Source organism: Carassius auratus, unplaced genomic scaffold (genome assembly GCF_003368295.1).
Source record: "Carassius auratus strain Wakin unplaced genomic scaffold, ASM336829v1 scaf_tig00214259, whole genome shotgun sequence".
In the NCBI taxonomy this organism is placed as follows: domain Eukaryota; kingdom Metazoa; phylum Chordata; class Actinopteri; order Cypriniformes; family Cyprinidae; genus Carassius; species Carassius auratus.
Window position 1 is genome coordinate 296,082 of NW_020527582.1, and position 25,545 is coordinate 321,626.

General features: G+C 34.9%; 1 protein-coding gene across 1 annotated transcript in view; it reads left to right on the forward strand.

The window, feature by feature from the left end:
- The window catches only part of frmd5a (FERM domain containing 5a), a 124,465-nt gene that overhangs the window by 68,292 nt on the left and 30,628 nt on the right, over positions 1-25,545 (forward strand). Inside the window, exons 2-4 of the mRNA XM_026257190.1 lie at positions 19,341-19,445; positions 21,514-21,556; positions 22,702-22,780. Coding sequence (XP_026112975.1) covers positions 19,341-19,445; positions 21,514-21,556; positions 22,702-22,780 — 227 coding nt within the window. The remainder of the gene's footprint in view (positions 1-19,340; positions 19,446-21,513; positions 21,557-22,701; positions 22,781-25,545) is intronic.

A 25,545-nucleotide genomic window follows, 5' to 3' on the forward strand; every position in this document is an offset into this window, starting at 1 on the left:
ATTACAGTTATTTGATTTCATTAACAGCCATATTCTCTTGAAAAAAAAATAGTATCACCTTGAATTTACAATTTACAAAAATTTGTTTAAAATTTGATTTACATTTAATATAAAATATCAGTATCAGATGATTATTATTATTTTTTAAAGTACACCATATTTTATATAATATATTCTAATCTATATTTTCAGTTTATAATTTCCACATATAATAATAATTCTTTCACAGTATTTTTTGTCTTTATACATTAATGTTTCGGTATTATTTATAGATTATTATAGTATTTATTATTATTTATTTTTTAGACTTATTTTTATTTTTTTCAGTTTTTAAGCTTTTTGGTTCCTTTTTTATTTAATTTAATGTGTGTGTGTGTGTGTGTGTGTATATATATATATATTTCATTCATCCAATCTAGGGTAATGATTCACATCTATATTTTATATCTTGAGCCAATGAAAATTAAATAATTGCCCTAAACAATATTTTCTATGTCTATGAAAACTATTTTATAAAACTTGGCACAAAGTATATTTTTCTTGTTGAAGAAAGTCAATTAATTGAGATTCAAATTTCGATCCAAACTAAAAAAAATAGTTTCAATCAACATAAAAATTCTCATTTAAGAAATCTATTTTTGTAGTTTTCATAGACATGGAAAATATTGTTTAGTTATTTCATTTTCATTGGCTCAAGTTAAAAAATACAGATGTGCAATCATTACCCTAAATGTTTTTTAATTGGATGAATGAAAAAAGAATTCTGTGTAATTTCCAAGTTAAATCTTTATCAGTTGTTTTATTTTTCCAATTTGTTAAACTAGAAAATTAAAGGGAAAAAACAATCAAATAAAGGAACATTCATGCAATTTTCTGTTTTATTTTAATTCCAAATGTTAATTTAAAAACACAACAAAACATGAATTTTTATCTAAAAACATGTCCCCATAAAACATAAAAAAAAAAAAAAAATAGTTTAACAAACTAACATAAAACATTTTATCTCAGAATCACAACAAACGGCATTAAAACTATATGGTTTTATTCCAAAATATTGGCAGTACTGAAGTTTAGGGGCCAACTCACCTTTTCTGAGGTTGACCATTACCTGCTGAATAAACTATAAAATGCTTTTCAAACCCTTAGTCCAGGTGCAGGGCATAATTCAGTCTGAAAAAAATGGACATAGAAGGCCTGAGATCAGACGGTTAATACAGAGTTTTCTTCCAAGGTGATTTCCACTCTAGATGGGTTAGATGTGGACTTGATTGATCAGCGCTGAGGATTCTTACTGGAGTCTGTCTTGTTGGCAGCATCCTAACAGAGGAAGAAACAGATGGATAAAGACATTATCAAGTCAGTCAGATAATGCTGTTGTCAAATACTCAAGATCATATGTTCACACCATGTTCTGCTTAGAGCTGTTCATGTCCTTGGACTAGGAACTGTGCTTTTTTTATGGCAACACTATCGATGCCTAAATGAATCTACAAGGGTCAGGTACAGTCACGTCAAGTAGAAGCTCACAGAAAATTGGTCATGATATAAACTAAATGATATGAGTTAATCTAAACTGATTTTTTAAATTTGACAAAACAAATATGTATAAGTTGAGCTCTTAATGAAAAATATTTATATGTATCAATGTTTTAAACTAAAAATAAAATTAAACAAATAATGGTAAATTAAATTGAAAGACAAATTATTAATTGGATGAAGTACTGCTTTTTTCAGTGTTTTTGCCAAGGCAATAGTACTAATTTAAGTTTTTAGAATAATATTTACTTTTTGTTTCATCTTTATTTCACTTAAAGGGATAGTACACCCAAAAATGAAAATTGTGTCCTCATTAACTCACCCTCACATCTTTCCAAACCTGTGTGAGTTGATGATCCCCATTAACTCAAGTCAGTGGTGACCAACAACTCTTTGGTTCTTCAAAATTCTTCAAAATATCTTGTTTCTTGATCAGCATAAGAATGAAACTTAAACAGGTTTGGAATGACATGAGGGTCAATATAAATGATGATAACATGTTTATTTTTAGGTGAGCTGTTGCTTTAATACTAATCTAAATACTAATATTAAAAACAATGGTTTTAGAGTTAACAATAAAACTGTTTTATTTTTTCGGAAGTTGGGCTCTGGCAAGGGAATTATCATATTTGTGGACCTTTAGCTTCAATAGACAGTGCCTCATGTCATGTAGGAAAACAATTCTGATAGTTGACTCATTTCAAGTTGACTCATCCTGTGAGGAAATGCAGGAAATGTGTTCTATCTATCTAGTATCCATCTACACTTCTTATCCTCACAAACGCACAATAAGGAGCTCTCCTTCCCACGCATTATAACCTTCCCAAAGCTTTATAACACCCACTGAAACATCCTCATTTACTTGGCACTCTTGAGCAAAATACTATATAGCCACCTTATATTATAAAAAGAGTATGGATTGTCAAATGATTTAGCCGAACAAACTCAATGAATGCAAAGCATTTTTTCTTAGACTAGAAACCGAAATAGGACCGTCCTTTAAGAAATGAAATGTAAACTACCTTAATAACATGAGTTGAGTATTTGCATATTTAGAATTATACATGTGACAGGATATGTGTAAACATACTATAACTTTCTAAAGGTTTGATATGAGAGAAACCAAACAATGAAGACTGAAATATAGTAACTAAAAGAAGTCAACCACAAGTGTATAAATCGTCATGCTTTAAGTGCCCTTATAAATGTCTAACAAAGGCCTTGTGCGGTGTCTCTAGTGTGCAGTAAGGTTACTGTTTATGCTAGCAAAGGAAAAGTGCAGTGAGTTCCATGTCCATCTGTGGAGCCAGGCAGCTGCGTTTCTGAAGTGAGTGGGCAGGATTGTGTGACTGAAGTCACTTCCACCCAGCAGGAGCCCCACAGGCCTTGTGCTGTCCTTTATGTTAATGAGCAGTCAGGTCAGTGGGAGGGAACAGACAGAAATAGCCCATTACCTTTAGTATGTCGCTGTGGGAGCAATGCTAGGTGTCACCTGGACATGTCATGTGGTGTTTGTTTGAAAGATGTTATGGGGGATATTGACTGCTTGTAGTTGAAGGCTGTTGTTGTTGCTGACGTGGCTTTGGGTTTTCATTCTGTGGCCCTAAACTGAGGGTGATTACCTCTTATTGATTTTTTTAAGTGTTCTATAAATCTGCCAGGTGTCAAGGTCTTTGTCTGCTGTCTGAACATGCATTAAGTGTCCTTCTCTGAACCTCGCTTTAATAAGTTTACTTATCTTCTCCTCATCTACTTTCCCTCATTTAATTCAATTATTTATTACCTTAATTGATCCCATTGTGCGTGCATGGGGAAATCTCATGGATTCCTAGAGAAATTATTGGATTTGCCCACAAACCTTTGCCAAACAATGGTAAATATGACCACACCTTCAGTTAAATTCACATCTTTCCCAGTCTCAGTTTAGTTAAATTATGGTCATGATTTGTCATGTCTGGGGCTTTGCAGTTTTCTTTAAAAAAAATTGAGGTTACAGGGAAGCACCTTGAATGGCGGTAAAAGGGGACCATTTTTGAAGGATTTCAATGCAGGAAAAATGTTGATTTTATAAAATAAGATTTATTTCTCCTGTTAAATTTTGCAATTATTTAATCTGTACAGCTCTCCTTGACAAGTTTATGTTGCTATGGTAACAAAGTCATAAAATCAGATGTAATTGTACCCAGAAAAGGTTAGTAAGTGACTTCTTTCCACAGAAGCATCCAGAGCATCACTTCAGGACAGCAGCAAACCTAGAACTTGACACTGACACAACCTAAGTGACACTTTAACCTTATTCAGGATGATTTATGAAGGGGTGTAAAATACCACAGTGAGGCTGTACTATACCCCTGCCATTGTGTTTCCCAGCCCTAGGGAGATCACTTACCACTAGTGAATTCAGCCATGAAAATGCAGAGAGCTATTTGGCCCCTGAGACTGGCTCCCTGCGCAGGCAGGCGTAAGAGGAGTAGTACCGTGCAGAGTGTCAGAGCTTTAATGGAGGCCCCAGGGATCCACAATCTAGTCCATAAATGATTCACAGAGTCATGAAAAGCAGGCTTTCATAGACCTTAATGCCATTTCACTGGCGAAATACATAATATCTGGTCTTTTGAAGAAATCTCTTCTCTGAGCGAGAAGAAACCTCGAATGTTCTTTGAACCGTTGATGAAGCCCGGACAGTTGGATTTTGGTGATATAGATTTCTTTAGAATGGGATCTTTTTATAATTATGAAAAAAAAAATAGATTTTTGAGGTTTGTATTTTTAATGTGTATTTTTGTTTAGAAGTAGAGTAATATTGTGAAATGTTATTACAATTCAAAATACTGTAACTGGTGTTTATTTTGGTGTACTTTTTACATTTTAAGGTTTACATTCTTTTCAGCAGCTTTTGCCATAATATAAATATATATATATTAGGGCTGCACGTTTTCAAGTTTTTCTTTAACCGTTAACCGAGGCCCTTAGCGGTTAATACTCGGTTAACCATAGTGTGCGCCAGGGTTTCCGTTGTCTGGTAATTTCCGGACATTGGCCGAAAAAAACAACAACAAATGTCCGACAAAATTTAATCTCTCCGGTCAAATTGTCCTATTAAAACTGCCTAATAATCCCGCCCACTAACACAATCTGAATTTGAGAATAAGCCTAAAATGTATAAAGCAAATATACACCGACCTTTGGCTATGTTATAAAGGAACAGGCTCTAGTAATAGTTATGTAACTTTCCGTGTTTAGGCGAAGGTAACAAGCAGGCTCCGCGGCCGCCTCGCTAAGGCTATGACTATGTTTGACAGGTAGGCCTACAATATTTGAAAATCGATAATTATTATTATTTATTTTTTTTATTACATTTATATCTGAATTTATGTCAACCTATAGACTTTCAAATATCAAAATGTCATGAATTAATATGTATTTGTGTACAAAATGACATATAAACATATTTTCCTATTATATTTTGCCTGGAAACGCTTCCAACAAGGCGTCGGTTCTATTTCTAGCATGCACGCATCGAGCCGTGCCTGAGCCGCGCGTCTCACGCAGGCAGTCGGCAAGCTCTAACCTGTTAACATGGGAGCCGAATTAAAAACAGACACGCCACGCAGCTGAGATGCTTTCTCCACGCATCCAGTGTGTCCTGACACCTGTTCTGTCGATTTGTCCTACGCTGTCAGATTTTCCTACCTCCCACCAAAACAGTGGGTACAATTCCACAACGAAAATTCGAGTGTAAAGTTATGGTTTATTAATGTCTACACCTACCACAACCCTAATCATACCCTTACAGTACTGCAAATACAGTAATTATGTGTTATATTCGCGGTTGTAGCTAAAAGGGATACAGTTACAGGAAACCACCAATAAATATTATTTTCTACCAAAAAGATTGCGTTTTTATTAAAGTCTACACCTACCCCAGCCCTAAACCTACCCTTACAGTAATGCAGATACATTAAATATCGTCGTTTTGGCATGAGACAAAGGACGCGATATTGATGTGCGCGTGCGCAGTAAACCCGCGTAGGAAAATCTGACAGGGTAGGATAAAATGTCAGGACACCTGCCTAATGATGCCCGGGTGTTGGCTGTTGAGATTACAACAACGAGGTTGTACTTGAAGTATATCTAAGCACTGTATTTCAATACTTGCATTTTGCCCCGTCACTCTCAATTTTAAAGTGCTCCAACGCTGTACTTTTTTTTGCCCGCTTCATATTAGAAAAATGATTTCTTGTGGACATTACAAATGTCTGGGAGCGCTCTGGCAGGCTCTGGTGGTGCAAAAATGTATTACAACTAAATTCAATGCACGCCATTGACGTCACTTAACCGAGCAAAATGTTTCACTCGGTTACGCAATTTTTAACGGTTAATCGGTTAACCGGTTAACCATGGACACCCCTAATATATATATATATATATATACACCGCTTACGGCGATTACTTTTTTTACGGTCATCCCTTTTTTTTTGGGAAAGAAATTAATACTCTTTTTTTCAGAACAAAATTCTATTTTAATAAAAATTTGATTTTAATAGAAATTTGGATTTTAAATAAATGTGGATCTTCTGAACCTTCTGTTGATCAAAAAAAAAAAAAAAAAAACCTGGAAAAAATATCACAGTTTCCACAAAAATATTAAGCAGCACAACAGTTTCATAATTGGTAGTAATGAGAAATGTTTTCTGATCATCAAACTAGCATATTAGAATGATTTCTGAAGGATCATGTCACATCAAAAACTAGAGTAAAGACTGCTGAAATTTCAGGTTGGCCATCACAGCAATAAACAACAGTTTAATATTTATTAAAATAGAAATGCCAATAATATTTTAATGAAATTTATTAGTGATATTTTCAAAATGTCTTCTTTTGCTTTGGAGATATTGCTTGAATTATAATTGCATCATGCATTATGAATCAGAAACACCAGTTAAGTTATTTACAGTGTGTTTATTTCATGTGATTAAACAAGTGACATGATTAGTCACTCCTTTAAGCTGATGATATAACATGTACTGTGAGTGTGTGTTTCAGGATCTTTTTGATTCGTTAAACAGTCCTGGTTCCCTCTCTGTTGATATGTCTTTATCTCAGAATCTCTTTTCTTGTGTTTTCTTCTAGGGTAAATTCGTCCTCTTTCCCCTCCTTGCCTCTTCCACCCTCCCTACTGTTTTGATGGCCCAGTTTGGGTATGCTTAGTCTTAGCTGCTTTCTTTCACACCATGACAGTGGGAATCCTCCCCGCTGCTTTTGAAAGTTGTAGCACTGAGTGTGAAATGAGAAACCTCTGTCAATGCACTTTAGTGACACAGTATTACATCTTAGGCTGATGATACACGGGGCAACTTTTTGAGCAATTTTACTGCACAACTTTTTTTAAACAAAGTTGCTTGGGCACTTTTCCATTGAGAATGGGTAATAAATGCCTTTCTGGAAAATTTAGATTGGTCCCTGGGCCCTGTGTCACACCTGAACCCCTTTCACATTGCAATTCCGGATGTAATGTGTCCCGGCAATTGTTCCCGAGTTACACACTGCCATTGATTTCCCGGAATATGTGCGTGCATTCACACACAACCCATAAAGGTCCCGTAATGACTTGTGATGTCAGGTCGAAAACACTAGGCACGTTAACTTTCACTGAAGCTGGAGAACGATCTCAGCTTCAGCATGGATCTCTGCTTCATTACAGTTTGCACATATTTTTTCATCGTGAACGTTGATCTGCCTTCAAAATACCCGGTAAAACAGTCTCAAGATAACGTGAGTTATCACTACGACACGGCATTTGTTCTGGCTTTTGTTCACACAGAGCTCGTTCCGAGAATGAACCCGGCAATGTTACTAGGTCCCCAACCCGGGAAGTGTTTGCGTTCACACAGAAGTAGGGCTGCAGCTATCGATTCTTTTTGTAATCAATTAATCTAGCCCTTAATCGATCGATTAATTGATTAATCGGATAAATTTTTTTGTTTGTTTTTAAACAACCAAAACAAATAACGCATATCGAAAATGATGTGGCTGTAAAATAATCAAGCATTTGGCTTTTATTAGAAAACAAAAAAACAAACAAACAGAGGAATTGAAAATATCTGTTTTATGTAGATTTCTTTACCTGCAGCATTTACCATTAGGCTACTAACAAATAATATATAATTTCTGGGGTGAGCTTATTTGCTATGGTAACCTAGCAACCTGTGTGTGTTTGTGTGTGTGTGTATGTGTGCACACGTGCCGTGCATGAGGAAGAGTGATGCCCCAGTCAGATCAGTTGCTTCATTGCAGTTTGTTACGGCAGAAATACATACATTCATTTACAATAGAACGCTGCATTTGGCTTGCATCACTTGCATTGTGGTGCATTTTAGGTGATGCATCCGTTCGAAAAAAAACGCGTCACAACATCACGTCCCAGTGTATACAGTGAAAGCATGCTGAAATTATTGTTGCATGGCTACATAAAAGTTTAAGCATATGTGATGCATTGCCGTGATCGGTCTGACTGGCGCGTAAGAGAGACGAAGGGTTCTTTTTTTAGGCTATACTCTCTTGCATTTGAACGTGAATAGGTTTACTACTTAAAAACATCAAAGCTAAAGATCATGTCTAGTCAAATGGGATTAAAATCAGCAAACATCAATGTATAGGCTTAGGCTATTACCTTGTTTCAGCGTGAAACAGCATGGAGTGGATGTTTTCGGTTCAGTTGCTGAATCATTGAAGTCGTATTGCTGTGGAATGCTCTTTGCAGTAGACACATTGATTGCACCTTGTTCTCTTCTTTTTTAAGAATGTAATGATCCCAAACTTTAGACATTCTCTACCATTTATGGACATTTTTACTCTCCGCCATCGCGACAGCTAAATTCAAAATGTATCACGCGCTATGGAGTGCTTCATTGATCAAAGGTCCGTGTGAATCAAATCCCTGCGCGTATAGTGCGCGTCATAGGAATTTAATGATGAATTTTTGTAATCGAGTTAACAGAGTAACTCGATGAATCGTTTCAGCCCTATACAGAAGGCGATCCAGCAATGTTCTGCCAATTTTCCAGGACCGACATGCAGTGTGAAAGGGGCTCTGGTTCCCAGTTGATGGTAACATTGCCCAACATTGCTCAAAAAGTTTCCTAGTGTATCATCAGCCTTAGCGAAGCGGGATTAGTTTTCAGTATCTGAAACAGCATTCAGCTATAATGCGAATACAAAGAAAATGTGAATTAGACTGCCCTATATTGCTTATGTTTGTGTCTTGTTTGATATGGAGCTGTGAGGAAGTGGTCTATGAATAGTACTGTGCTCAGGGCCATGTGGGCCCTCGGGTGTATGCAGATGGTCATCTGGCTGTCTGTTACAGGATCAGTGCACTTGAGGAATTGGAGTGTTGCATATCGGCAATTCGAGATCTCACCGGGGTTGAGGCTTTTCCTCTCAGCTGCCCTGCTCTTTCTGAGCTCTAATGAAAGCCACATCTCTCCTCAGAAGTCCATATTGCATTAGCGTGTTGCAGTAACCACAGTCTATAGAGGTTTTGTGTTTGTTTTCAGTGGTTTGTGTTATTGGCACTATACCGTGGGATCGAGGAGGTGTACTCTTGTCTTAGTTCTAAGGTTTTTGTAACTGCTTTTTCTAAATTATAACACTCCAGTGTGGTTCACTGTGTTAATTTTATGACATAGGGTCAACGTACCTATTAAGCTCACGTACCCATTAAGCACTTTTCCATTATTGGGATCAGATTATAAAAAGAAAAAATAATTTATTATCCTACTTGATGTCTTAACCAATTGATATGTTTGTTACTATATACCTCCTATAATTTCAAATCAATCAGATCATTGGACACTGAGATAGGGTCTTCGTGTGTACACACTGTCTGGCGGCCATTTTGAAAGCTGTCTGAAAACATTTACCAAAAGAGGAGCCACTTAAATGTGCGTATTTAAGATGTTCAAGCCTTTATTTTGAATAAGTTTCACTACTTCTTGTAAAAGTAAGAGATTATTGTTCAGACTTTTGAATATTATAAACTAGAACTTGGATGTGGGAAATAATTACATTAGGTTCAAACGGTAGTTTTAGCAACAAAGCGCAGATGCTACAGAACACAGTTAGCTGAGTAGCTGTGTAAGATTATGTGCTATGCTAGCATATTACTTCACCGGCATTACTGACTTGTACTTTTACATCCATAATAATATAAAGTGCTGTAAGTTTTAAATATTTCATATTATTTTAAGATGAGCTTAAAGCAGGGTTCCTCAATAGGCGGCCTGCGGGCCACATCTGGTGTTCTGTCGATTTGTCCTACATTGTCAGATTTTGCTACCTCCCATTAAAACAGTGGGTAGTATAATTCAACAACGAAAAATGCTACCGGTAAAATTATGGTTTATTAACACCTACACTTACCACAACCCTAAACATACCCTTACAGTAATGCAAATACAGTAATAATATGTTATATTCGCAGTTAAAGCTAGAAAGGATACAGCTACAGGAAACAAGCAATAAATATTTTTTTCTACCTATTAGATTGTGTTTTATTAAAGTATACACATACCCTAACCCTAAACCTACCGTTTCAATAATGCAAATACATTAAATATCTTTGTTTAGCATGAGAAAAAGGATTCAAAATTGATGTGCGCATGCACAGTAAACCCTGGTAGGAAAATCTGACGGGTAGGATAATATGTCAGGACACTGGCCCGTGAGAGAAAAATGTTTGCCCCTCGCTAATTTCAAATAAAGTGGCATAAAAATTCAAAAGCAGCATCAGAAAGCAACATTAACTTACATTGTGTCTACACTGGATGCGAGTGATGCGGTGCGACGTAGCAAAATACAACAGAACTTAATAATCAGTGATCCTGTCTACACTCGATGTGCAGGGCGCGGCAAATCCTCGAAAGAAAACTGTTGACTTGTCTTATTTATGATTTGCTGACACAACGTTCAAATGATTTGCAATGCTTTGTCATGTCCAGTGTAGATATACGATGTGACAGCAAAAACATGGCGAGTGTTAAGTAAAGAAAAGTGGACACTGAAAATAGATGATTCAAATGTGAATGGACTAAACAGTTTTGAGTGAGTGAGTGAGTGAGTGATAAGCTACCATCTGTGTTATGGATGTTGGTTCACAGTAATTTCACAGTTTTAAAGGTAAGTTTGCTTTGACATAATTTATTTTCGAGATCTGAAGTAAAATATCTATTGTTGCTTTCACTATGGCTATAAATAAAAAGCTTTTCTAAAATAGAATTCCATTTCGCTTATTGTCACATGTCGCTGTCGTGGGTGGTTAGGACAAAAACTACGTTACAGTTTGATCCCACCAAAAATCTAAGTATAAAAATATTAATGCTGACAGATATAATAATTGAATCTGTAATTAGGGAAAGTTGAGAGAAGAGATCCAGTCTGGAGATGAGCAGGAACAGTCGATTTGCATGGCAGACATGGAGATCCAGGTTTTTTGTTTGTTCATATATTTATAATTTTCAACAGGTAAAGTTCTTTTGTATCTAAATTCAAAAATGTTCATGATTGTTTGAATAAAACAGACTACTAGGGGGAAACTCTGAATATTTATCTTGTGACCATCTTTTGATTATTTTAACAAACGCAACAACAATATAATAATTGTAATAATAATAATTATTTATATAGGTCAGTGGCCCTTGCTTGGTATTGTTGGCAGAATTTTGCCCTGACGAAAACTAATTGAGGAACCCTGGCTTAAGGGTTCACTGCTATGAAAATCAGACAGCTTCAGTATGACTTCAATGAGAAAAAGATGAATTTCACAGATATTGTTAATAATAGTTGTTAATATTAAAATAAGTATGAACTTAATACATGTTCTAGACTATTTATTTAGCAAAATCCTGTCATTTTAATAAATTCTACATGAAATTTATTTAAAAAAAAAATTATGCTGCTTTTATTAAGCTCTCTTTAAGCTCTTCCACATTGAGTGTCTATGTGAATTAGGGATGTTTATTTCGGTTAATTTTCCTAATCGACAACCAATGCTCCTTAACCGATTATTAACCATTAACTGACAAGATTATTTGAAATTAGAATTGAAATAAATTAGAAAGTATAAATGTCTTTGACCCGTTAAAAATACTAACATTTGTTGGGGATTCATTTTACATGCGCAAAAAGCAACAAACAACAGAACATGAGGATTCACATGGTCATCATATCACATCACACACCTGCAGCACTTCTGCGAGTGGAGAAAAACATAAAGCTAGGTTTATATATATATATATATATATATATATATATATATATATATATATATATATATATATATATATATATAATTACTCACCAATATTTGTTGGGGGGTTCAAGTGATTGCGCTAGCACTGCATGCTCACACAAAGTTAAGCTTTGCTACTTTAACCAGTGCAACCTGTTCATTATCATAATAAAATACAGTCAGTCAAACATATGAAAAAAAAACACTGCTCAGTTTAAATATGTAATAAAATATGTGCTATTAAGTGTTATCACCGTACCACCATGATGTTATGCAAAACATTTTGTTTTACGTGGATATTGGAACACGAGTGAAGAAGACTATAATAAGTTGACATCCATTTAAAAAGAGGCTTCATAATGAGGCTAGTTTCTGTGTTCATCCCCATGAATTAAATGCTTTATTGGTGTGTTTTATTTGATTTTTGAATATGTTATTTAGCTGAACGTGGAATAGTATACATGTTCCAATGTGCTTAGATTGCATTTCATTACGAATATCTAACTGATCAACTTGAATGCCTTGTTGCTTGATTCTAGTGTTGTTGTTTTCTGTGATTGACTTTGTACCTAAAAAAAAAATTTATATATATATATATATATATATTTGCAATTGTAATGCGAAGCTAGTGCCCCGGAGACCTTGACTCAATCAATACATAGCCATGCTAACTGCCTGCTAAATGAACTCTGTATTTATCAACAAATAATGACTTTTCATGCTCTGTACCTTTTTATTAAGTGACTAAATCTGATAAGATTTAAGCATTTTTGAATGAAGCAACTTTTTTTTTAACTGTAAAAACTAACCTATGGAATATACTTAATAAAGCAGGTAACAATTTGCCCTCAGTTTGTCTATGTGCATTATATCCCTTTTATATCCTTAATTAAACAGCCATGACACACTAAAATAAATTATATTTAAATTATATTAAGGTAAATCATATATAACATTTGTCAATACAACACACATTTAATTACTTATTTAAAAAAGGGGAGTAATATGTTTGACATTTAAATTAGTTATTGCAGAACATAACTGAACAGTAAACACTAACTGGTCTTTCCCTTTATTAAAAATACATGAAATTACACTTGATCCTGCCCTATGCAGACGAAGCTTGCAACTAAAATTCTTGAAAAATAAATCAGGTAAAGTTCAATTTTACATCTTTAAGTAGATTAGACATGAATAAATTCAGTAGAAACAAAATGTTCAGCAATTGTATTTTAAATTTAACAAGCAGCAAACATCTTTCTTTCTGTATTTCTTTATTTATTTATTTCTTTCTGTCTTTCTTTCTTTCTTTCTTTCTTTATGTCTACTTTTCAGTTCATTAATTTATCTGTTATACCTTCTGATTGTTGCTCAAGGCTGTGAATCTGGAAATTATAGTTCAGGCTGCTACATTACCCACTGCCATCATTTAAACCCCAGCAGCCATTCTTCTTAATGAAACTCCAAACAAAAAAACCTCTGGCCTGCAGCCACACCGGCTTTTCTTAGTGATCCATGCACATAAGCACAAAATATTTGAGCAGCTTTTATAGCATGCCACCATGCTATAAAACAGCATTTTATTCTTCAGAGACTCAGAGATCAGCTGAAAGATTACTGGAATCTGGAGTGCTAACCAGTGAGAGGAAAACTGTGATATTAAACTGTACTGTATCATGCCATTGATTTCAGATTTGCCTTTTAAAAAATTACATTAAACATAATACACCTATATATAGATACTGATATCTAATTAATTTCCTGAAAGTTGCACTGAGCTGGACTTTTCTTGCTAGTGATGTAATGTACGGTATGTGGAGAAATAAAAAGGATTATAGCTGTCAGTGAAGAGAAAGTTTTATAGTGTTATGATTATATGGGAAATGCAGATGTGCACTAATGTTGTTTGTCCAGAAATGATTCTCTAAAGATGAGTCTCTTCAGATTATTGCTGAAAGTCTAGCATTTATCACATGTGGTAGAGTTAATGGAATTAAACCTACAGGAACAGCAGGGACCTTTGTTTGGTCCATCACTCTCAAAAGAGATAAGACACAACATCAGGTTTAATAAGCAAAATTTTCTTATTCCCCTTTTATTAAGATTTATTTCCTCTGTCTTTGATTTAATACTTTTAATTGTTATGCGGTCTACATTTAATGGCAAACATGAAATTGCGTCCCTCATCTGTTCTTTGTAGGGGTGTGAAGGTGTAATGTTTTAATGACAAAGAGCACTGTTATTTCCAATACAGTCTTCTCATTAACCAAGATAAATGATTTTGCCTTTGTGTTATCTCTGGCTAAGTGGATGCTTAGACATTTAGCCTGATGAACAATGAGTGTTGTCCAGCCATCTCCGTTAGATGATGAATAGGGTCCACAAATATTTGTGCTCTGCTCTCTCCTCCGTGTAAAAACAAGGGCTGGGATGGTGTGCGTTTGAGTGTGCTCTGTTATTTGTGTGCTGGGGAAGTGGATTTTTTTCAAAGCGTCTTTCGTGGCCAAATTGGGAGGCAGTGTAAGTAAAAAGGAGAACATAAATCTCAATTAAAAACAACTGATAAATAATACTCAATCACATGAGTCATAGATTTACACATTCAGTTCGAAGGAAGCTTTTGTATGTGTGTTACAAACTTGAGTGTCTTTGCCTGTTTAGCCTTAGTCTAGTAAGCAGGCATGCCATAATGGATTATAGGCCTTCAGTTGGGAACCTGCTTAGAAGTGACAGGGGCTAGCGCTCTCCCATAATCCTTTGGGCCTTTGTCTGATTGCTGACAAGTAACTCACCCTGAGCTATGTGAACGTTACTATCCACAGTATGTATATATACATACATACATACATATATTTGCCAAAGACTTAGTCCAGGGCTTTTTGTCAGGCATTTACTACTTCACCACCTAATGCTGTGTCTGATTAACCTTTTACAAAGACCTGTCCCCATTCATTACTGTTGCTATAGTCTCACATAGACAGACCTTCAGAATGATGGCTGAAGGTCTAGAATTTATGGCAGCTATCATTGGCCAAGGCCCGCCCATAAGTTCATTTGACTGACATGCCAAACAACCAATCACAGTTCATTTCGTTCATCGTCACGTTTCGGGGTTTGGAAATGTAGCCACAATAACAGACTGCTGTGTAAAACTGTTGGATGTATTTTAAAGATTCTATAACGCAATCTTAAAATATTTCACATACTTTTGAAAATCCAGTGTTTAGTTGATCCTGAGAAGTGCTCATCTTCACAATTAACATGACGCTTTCTTCTTTTGTGGGGGGTTTGGCGTCACAGCAATTTTGTTTCCAGGCGGAACATTTAAGAATGCGACACGCACGTCTCCCAGAAATCCTGTATATTTCAACCAATCTGACTTCGAAACTCCTGAAGTGTTTCCACTTTTGTGTGCCATATGCATCAGACGTTTAGCCAATGGTCTGTGGCTCTCACACCACGCATTAATGTATGTTTGCACACAGTGAAAAAATCATTGCAGAGCAAAGAGAGAACTGTGAACAATCAGGTTACTTTAGGTATGAAACAAAGTCTCAGGTGTCAAATTGTTGTCTTTTTTTTTTTTTCAAAGAGTAGATACCATTTTGTGGCTCTTTTATGTGTTGTGACAGATCACTGTATGGCATGTGAACCGATAATCTCTTCTTTTTTACTATAGCATGAAATAATCATGAATGAATGAACATCAGAATGTATCTTGTTTCAACCACGGAAGGGTGTTGATACACACTACTTTTCTGTTCAAGTCCACCAACGGTAATTTACTCGTCTGTCTTTTTGGATGAGTTTGTTTGACAGGCGAAAATGGCAGATTTACCATTATGATTGGTCAGATCGTAGAAATCAATTGTAGAAATAATTCAAGACAGAAAATATCAGTGCACCTTTGGAGAACCTAGGCATACAGCATAAAAATTAAAAAAGATTTGAATGTGTTGATTATGAAGATGATAATAATAATAATAATAATAATGTTTAATAAGTGACCCTGGACCACAAAACCAGTCTTAAGTCACTGGGGTATATTTGTAGCAATAGCAAACAAATACATTGTATGAGTCAAAATGATCAAATTTTATTTTATGCCAAAAATCATTAAGATATTAAATAAAGATCATGTTCCATGAAGATATTTTGTAAATTTCCTAACATAAATATATAAAAACATAATTTTTGATTAGTAATGTGCATGATTTTCTCGATATATATATATTTTTTCAAATAGTTGTATCTCAGCCAAATATTGTCCTATCATAACAAACCATACATCAATGGAAAACATATTTGTGATGTATAAATACAGGTTTTTGTTTGTTAACAATAATAAAATCATTATTTGGTTATCATAATTTGGTTAATTGGATTTCTTAAATATACAATACTACTACTACTAATAATAATAATATTGATACATATAATAGTTGTAATAGTAGTAATATTTATTATATATTTTTATTATGTCTTCTTTTTATTATAAAGTCTAAAAAAGTACTATAGTATAAATACTCACATTGATGATAATAAATATTCACCTTATCTGCTTGCTGAGATTTGTACATCTCTGCATCTCTGCGGGGGTGGTCTGACCTGTTCGCAAATAGGGGCACATCTTTCTCCTGTTTTGTTCCCTTTGGCAGTCTTACTGAGTTCCAGCATTCCTGTGTGAAGGCTGTGTGTTATACAGCTATCCAGCCGTCTATAGACACCCACAGAATGTTCTATTTGGCATCAGCCAGACGCATGCGCTCATGGTCCACTGCCCTCCATCTGCTCATTTACCCAAAATAGAACCATAAAAGTTTTCTACTGAAAGATTTTTATAATTGTTACACAGAGAACTTGAGATGAAAAACTGGAATCTGTCTTTTGGCAATTTTTGTGAGATGGGGAATATGATATCAGGCTTCATATCTTTATGTGTATGTCTCTGTATATGTGTATGTGAGTGTGTGTGTGTGTGTGTGTGTGTGGCACTCTTAAGTGCTGGGGTGTCTCACAGTGCACACAGCTAGATGGTCACTCCACTCACGCATCGCTACAGAATGACTCTTCCCATGTCTGTTGCTCCTTCTAAAACGCTAAAATTATTTCCAAGAGTAAACATACCAGCGTGAGTCTCTTCTGCCCTTCTCCTTGCCTTACATTAGTGAGTTCAGATGCTTTATTATGTCAGAAATGGCTCCTTCATTACAGCATTTATAAACTAGAAATGGCTCTCAAAGCTGTTTGCGCTGATGAAAATGCTGTATTTTGTGTTTGGCCTTTATATTTTTCCCTTTTCATACTCCACAAAAGGGCCTGAAAGAAATGTACTGAGTGTGTTGCTTGTCTGCTGGCTGACCTCATTATGTAAGCATCATTAAAGGCTTTCCAGAGGTTTTGTGATTGAGAGGTTCATCACACATCATGCTTGTGCAGTGACTGTTCACCTCAGTTCTTTCTGTAGACCAGGTTAGATGCCATGTTGAAATGTATGCTAATGAAAACTAGACTGTGAGGTGTAAATGTACAGTATTGAATGGCTTGTGCTATATAAGGTCTAGAATTATGTAATAAAAAACACAAAAACAATCCTAACAAAACTGGTTTGTGGAGTTTGTGTCTACTGAAAGTTATTTTGGGAAAGTTGTTTTGTAAGATGAATAATGCATTGCATGCACTGTACTTCTTCTATCCCTCACAGCTATGTTTTCATTCCTGTCAGAAATTAAATATGGTGCTACCCTGACTAAGCTTTATTACTGATGGACAGATTCTCATCCACCTGAATAAATGTATTATTTTAAAGGGATAGTTCATCCAAAAATTTTAATTCTGTCATTAACTACTCACCCTCATGCTTTTCCAAACCTGTAAGACTTTTGTTCGTCTTCGGAACACAAATGATGATTCTGACTCTCCATAGACAGTAACACAACTACCCACGTTCAAGTTCCAGAAACATAGTAAGAACATTGTTAAAATATGTGTCCATGTGACATTAATAGTTCAACCATAACGTTATGAAGCTATACGAGAATACTTTTTGTGTGCAAAGAAAAGAAAGAGAAAAAAAAAAAAAACTTTTTTCAACAACTCTTTTGGGTGAACTGTCCCTGTAATAGATTCTGTAAGATCTACACCACCATTCGGATCCATATCATTCAGATTAAGATAGCAGTCAAATTATTAACAGATTATTAGGTTGCATGTAAACAATGATTCACGGGGCAACTATTCAGTTAAAAGAGCAACCTGAAATTTCAAAGAATTGCAAATTTGACTTTTAATTCCTGTGATTCCCATTGATCAGCTGTAAAACCTTTGACTGAACATTTACTTTACGAATACTGTCCCTAGCTCTGTAACAAAATGAGTTGTCTTGGATGCATATGGCTTGCCAAGTCCTTACAGTAAATCTTAATCCAGAATAAATAACTCATGCCTGAAGACTTGCTACTAAGGGTGAATTGTTTTGGTTTGCAATTCAAACTCTGATCGCTTATAATTCCAGAAAGAGAGAAAAAAAAAATACTGCAAAAGCGAAAGGCTGTGATATTGTTAGTTTGAGGGAAAATGGATTCCGAATGCAAATGAGTGTGGTATTAGAGGTGGGCTGAGAAAGAAAAGTGACTTCAGGTTTATGGAATCTTATTTCTTTCTCCCAACTCATTTTCTCTAGGTATGAAGAGTTATGGAGTAGTTTAGACTGTAGCCTAAACTTATACAGTGGGACTATGAAAGAACTAAGAACATTGTATAGAATTTGTGTCCCTTTGCAAATGACCTATTAAGTGCAGTAACGAAATAATGATGAAATAGTATTGCACATGGAGACTCTACCATTTGATCTCACATACAAACTGTAAACTTTTGGCTTTTTTTCATCTGTTTCTCCTTCTAGTGCAGTAATTAGGACAGGCTCTCAGGTTTGTACAGTCATGTGTGATTTCCAAGCTTGGAAAAGTCAACGAAATGAGTGATACATTTAAAAATTCATGGAAATTTCTATAGGGGATTGAAATGGTTTTAGTTCTGCTCTGCTTTAAAATATTTAATTGGCTAGATGATGGTTTTTGTAGAATAAAACGTGCTGAACGTCACCTTGATAAAATCAGTGTGTTTGTTTTACTGGAGACATGTACACTAAACACTAATATCGACTTGATACCTGGCACAAGTAGAAATGGAAGTACATCCCAACAGTCTTATGATATGACTAGAAAATGAGAAAGTCATGAGAAAGAAATGGAAATTGCAGGACTCTCTTTGCATTAATATACAGTAGGATATACAGAATCTCTTCATAGGAGTCAAAGGAATTGTTATAAGAGTAATAGTAATTCAAATCCTATGCTTTCCTCCTCAGCCCAAGATCACTAAATTTTAGCTCTGTTTGGCTGCTCTTTTTCAGTTCTTCCACATTTTTCTTTGGTCCAAAAATAAACAACATACCCAGACAAATAATAAACTTCTGCCCTAATGATCATTTGTTCTTCTCTTTGTCTTTCAGAGGGATGCCAAAGGCCAGTATTTATTCGACCTCATCTGCCACCATCTAAACCTGCTGGAGAAGGACTATTTTGGCATTAGATATGTCGATCCGGATAAGCAACGGGTGAGTGTCCCACCATGTGGCTTGCCTAGAACAGTCCAAGGTCAACGGTATTACAGAGCACCAATTCATCATCTCAGCATTCGTGTCCACAGCCTTTTTATTAGGAGAAAGCTGCATCTGTCAGGATACTCAAAGTGCCTTTCATTTCTTAGAGCATATTGGTTGTGAATTGTGATGGCTAATAAGTGATGAATTAATGTGTGTTATGGGTGGGCTGTGTTTGTATTGATCCTGCACCAGTCAGACTGACTTTGAGGGTCATTCTGGAGGAATCAGAGAGTGTCACTGAAAGAGACAGAAGTGATGATTGATGGAATGAACCTGAACTCTAGGCCAGGTTTGAAAACTGTAAATCATTTGAGGGCAGGCCCTCAGACCATTATGTGGCTTAGATTAATAGTTTTTGCTTTAAAGGGCCAGTTTACACACAAATAAATATCTCCTCAATCAAAGCGAGAGCATGTTCTCCATGTTCTCCAAGTTTTCTGAAGGCATATGAGGAACAGACTAACCTTCCAGTGGCCCTTAACTGTGTTTCATGCATATAATCAATATATCAGTATGTGTAAACATACAGAATTGCCACTTTTGCCTCCAAAATGTAAATATCAAATTAATCTAATTTTAGAAATAGAGGCACTAGAATAGTATTAATGTATAGAGTGATTGAATTTTTTTTTTTTGTGAAAAGACTTGCTAAAACATCTGTATTTATATATATATATATATATATATATATATATATATATATATATATATATATATATATATTAGTATTGTTATATAATATCTTAATGTTTATTCATATTTTAAATGAACTTATTTTTAATTCTTATTTATTTTTTCTAATATTTATTTATTTAATTTTATATTTATATCAATATTCTATTTTAGTTCAGCTTTATTTCAATGAACAGAAATTATTTTAGTTGTTTTAGTTAACAGTAACAACATTGCTTCAAATGTTAAAACAAGACATTTTATTTCAACAAAAAATATATCTATATATATATTACAGCAAACGTTACAGCAATTTTAATACTTAAATTTATTTTATATCAGTTAGGTGCCAAGGCAAATTTTCTACTCTTCTAATGTAGATTTATGTTTTTCATCTAATATTTGTTCATTTTATCAATAGTTATATAATCAAATATGTTATTTCAGCTTTATATCAATTAGTTAATTTTTATGGCTTTAGTTAACAATAGCAACACTGTTTCAAGTGTTAAATATACATTTTATACTAGCAAATTATTAAATGTTTATATATTTGGAAATGTGAAACATTAAAATATATTAAAATTATATTAAAAAATGTTAACGATTCTAGATGAACATTCTGTATAGCTCCTGTAAGGAAACACTGTCAATCTCTAGAATTACAGATCTGTGCTGATCTGTGTTCACTAAGTGCAAACCTGACAGCACACAAGCTTTACGTCCACATTGAGTCTTTTTGACTGACCCCGTTTGGGAGCTTTTCACATTGAGTGACATAAATAATAATGAGGGCATCTAGCTGATGCTGTAGATGACACACTGGGACAACCTTCGCATCTACTGAGTGCCCACAATTCCCTTTAGTATATTCCTAGTTGGCCAAATATGGCACAGATTGGCTGACAGACCAAAAAGCTTTCAAATCACTATAATCTGAAATCGAATCTAGCCAGATGCTATTTCTAGACATTAGCCTACTGTCACAAAGACCCAAATATACCCTTATTCCCAAATCCAATGGATAAGTTTGGCTGGTTTGGCTTATCTGAGGCTGCACACAATAGCAGTGATAGAATCTCAGCATGACGTCGAAGATGTGCTAACGTTTCGCTCCGGAGAAGAAAGAAATGAGATGAAATGATTAATACATCTCCCCTGCCCCCATCTCACACTCATACTGATATAAAATCTCTGTACATCTACCCACACTGACCACCTGCTCCTGTGTAATTATGTGTTAGATGAAATATAGATGTAACATGTGTGTACATGTGCTCTGTCAGTATACGTTTGTGAATGTGTATGTGTGAGTGTGGAAATAAAACTCTCTCCTCTGTTGTTTTAGCATTGGCTGGAGGTCACCAAGTCAATTTCTAAGCAGATGAAATGTAAGTATCATCAGTCAGATCTTATTTATAGTGTGCTAGCTGCCATAATGGAGCAATTACGAGCAACAGCACTATGGCGACTGTAATGAAGCATGCTAATGGGATTCATGCGTGCTATACATTTAGAAATGGTGCGATCTCAAATAGGAGCTGTCATTTGATGTGATGATGTTGTTCTGACATTCAATGGGTCTGGAAACCTTGTGTTAAACTTTTATATTAGCATCCAGACCAACACACAGTTTTATAGTTATTATTTTAGTCTTTGGTATGAACAGGCCTTTACTCAACACTCACTTTGTTATGGTTCTGATCTCAAACAAACTACTGCAAAAACAACTTTCTTAAGGATTGTTTTTTCCATCCTTGAAGCAAGATACATCTACCTGTGAAGCAAAACTGCGTAAGATAAGGTTTGTTTTCACATAATTGTAGAATGTAAAAAAAAAAAAAAAAAGTTTCCACATTTAATTGCACTTGCTACTTAAAAGTAAAAACAAAACACATTTCATAGCCTTCGAAATAGTTAGCTGAAATAGTGAAACAATGAAAAGAAAGTTTACTTTCATTATAAACAAGCACTCTGTTTAATCAGAATTTTCCTGGCTTCACAAGATGTGGAACTGTAATCTGTTGAAAGTTTTTGAATGTTAAGTTCAACAACAGCAGGTTTTATAATTGTTTGACATGCATGATTTGTACTTTGGGGTCCAATTGAAACTATAAGGCATAAACGAACGGTGAAAATTTAGTTTTAGTATTAATTCTCCAAAATATATTTAAATTACAGTAACAAATTACTGTATACAAAGTGCAATATATCTTAAATTTCTTTTTTTCCCTTATCCCACTGATGGATTGTTTCCTGATATTTAAATGATAAACATCTCAAAATTGTGTTAGATCTATGTTTAAACACCAGGAAAAATTTGTCACTGGGATAAAAAATTAAACTTAATTCAGCATACATTCTCTGAAAACAAGTATATTACATATTCATATATTGCAGAATAGCGTGATGCAATCTTGCTTCTCAAGTAAACTTGTTTTTAAAGATGTTTTAATTAGGGTGTTACAGTAGACATTGTGTATATGTATTACATTAAGGCAGCAAGTTCTCAACCATGTTAATTTTCTCCACACAGCACAACCTCCATTTACCATGTGTCTGCGGGTAAAGTTCTACCCACCAGATCCTGCTGCTCTAAAGGAGGAGATCACCAGGTATGAGCTGCCACAATTAAAGGATTCTGCTTTTTGCATTCAGTACCTACGTCACATGATTAAATGGCACCTGATTACAGAGCTGGCTTAGTTTCTCACATAAAAAGATAGGAATTCTTTAAGCGTAGGCCTAAAGCACTGCTTTGATTAAGCATTACAAACCAGACGACAACAAATGTTTGGCAGCACCAGAAAGCCATGCAACTTTGCTTTATACTGGCTTTGAAACATTGTGCTTCTTTTTGCCCATTATGGCCAGTTTGCTTTAGAGTGCTGCATTGATGATGTACTTTTGTTAGCCAGCCTATTAATTGATGAAACACTAATTACCTTGCCCAAAAATCCAAAAGGATTTTTCCATTGGCTTTTGGATTATTGCAGAAAATAAGCTCTGTGATTGTTAGATCTAAGTCTCTAAGCCAGAAATATTAGATCCAGTCCCAGACACCAGATCTTGTCAGAAAATAGTCATTTTGTCTGATATCCTAAACAACTAGACAGAACATACTAAGTGATTTTTGTCTGAGGTCCACTTGTAATGTCATCAAGATTTTTACATGGAAAAAACAGAATAGGCTATTTTTCGTCCTGTTTTGACCCTCATTGAAATGCTCTGTTGGAATAGGCTTGGCGGATTGTAGATTCGTAAGTAAACACCCACTGCTATGATTGGCTAATAGTTGTGTATGTTTGACAGCCTACATTACTTTCGACATTACTTTCGGATCCAAAATACTGTTGGTACAGCATCGTCTTTCAGTTTCAATATTTTTTAAATTCTGCGTCAAATTGTACCTTGTTTGTAAATGAATCCACAGTTAAATTTAGTTAACAAAGGACCACATTTTTAATGGATTTTGATTAAAAATAATTATTTCTTAATGTTGGGATCAGAAGATAGTAGGGGTGTAACGGTATGCAAAAATCACGGTTTGGTACCTACCTCGGTTTTAAAGTCACGGTTCGGTTCATTTTCGTTACAGTAAGGGAAAGAAATGCAAACATTAAACTGCAGGTTGTTTATTACTATAAACTTTTTTAACAATTTGTTTACACTTTTTAATAAAATATAATAAAATATATAACGTTATTTAATTAATAAAAAAAGAATAGGAAATAAAATACTGCTGCAAAGTTCTCCACTAAATAAAATACTCTCAGTCTCAAACCAATCACATAATAAAATATAATGAAAAATATAAATAAATAACTATGATTACAGTGCAGCATTACCAATCCCAGATTGTAGGCCTGGTCATATTTAATATATAAATATATATATATATATATATAACTTTTCCAAAGTGTAAAGTGCAGCAACAACAGTTTCAGTTTTTTAGACCTGCTCAGATTCCGTTATTGCTTTGGCCCGATCGGAATTAAGAGCAAAGGTCTGTTTAAATGTCGACGGCAGCTGCATTTGAATTACGGTCATTTTTTTCCTAGTTGTAGTGATGTTCACACTCGCATGATGCCTTTTGAAAACTTTAGAATCAACTGCAGGGTAGGATTTGCGCTGAACACGGAGACTTCCGCCACTTAATATGTTCGTGTGGAAACACGAAAATGTACCTATGTTCTGCACACAAAATATTGCATTTGGTCATTCGGTGCACACGTGCACTGTACTGAAAGCCCTGTACTGAAACTGTCCTGTACAAATACACTTACCATTACACCCCTAGAAGATAGGCAATGCAAAGACTGTTTTTCTACCACTTGGCACTAGGGATGTAACGATTAACCACAAGACGGTTAAAAATCGATTAAAATATGTGACGATTCAAATCGGTTGAGATGCTAAACAAATCTCAATTCAATTAGGTATAGAAGTTTATATACATGTATATGTCTGAGGGGAACTTACTGTCTTTAGAAAAGTTTAGATTATATTTTTACTAGAGATGTTCCGATACCCTTTTTCTCTTCCCGATACCGATTCCGATACCTGGGCTCAGGCTATCGGCGGATACCGAATACTGATCCGATACCTGGGTGTGTATCTGTATATACAGCTGTATATACAACTAGCCCTGTGTAAATTGCTAGAATTATTTTATGGTGTGCTTCAGACTGATCCCTTAATAAAACATGAATAAATACATGGTGAACTACTGTATTCATTACAGTATTTTTATTATCTGACATGAATTTGACAGTAATATTATTTATTTTCTTAAGCGAAAAATAACTTCAAATGCAGCCAAAAATCTAACACCGCAAACTATAAAAAGGTATTTTAGTTTTACAATATAACTGTATAAAAAACTGCAACAAATAAGTCTAGGAATATAAAAAAATGATATATTAATCAGACAATCTCTTTACAACAAAACAAGTAAAAAACAAGCAACCGTCTAGGCATAATTATTATTATTAATAGAGACATATTATTATTACTACATAGAGACATAGCTAAATCTACTGTAGGCTACAACAGTAGTTTAATATATTGTCAATTTACTCATGTTAAACCAAACATTTATTTTAATGGGCTGCCATGAAGATCTTTGAGTGTCTGTGTTTATGATATGACAGTTTTCTCAAATGAAACGGTAAAATTCTCATGAAGGGACTGTTTATGCGTTCGTGTCCTCATATAAGGACACACGGCAGAGACTACAAAACAGCGAGCTCCCGTGCATATGCGTCTCCCACAGAGATGTAGAATTTGCAGGAGTAATATTTAAATAGTATTTTGCAGTTTAATATTCACAGACACTAGTATATATTCGGCTACTGTCTGGAGCCCTGCGCTTTGACTA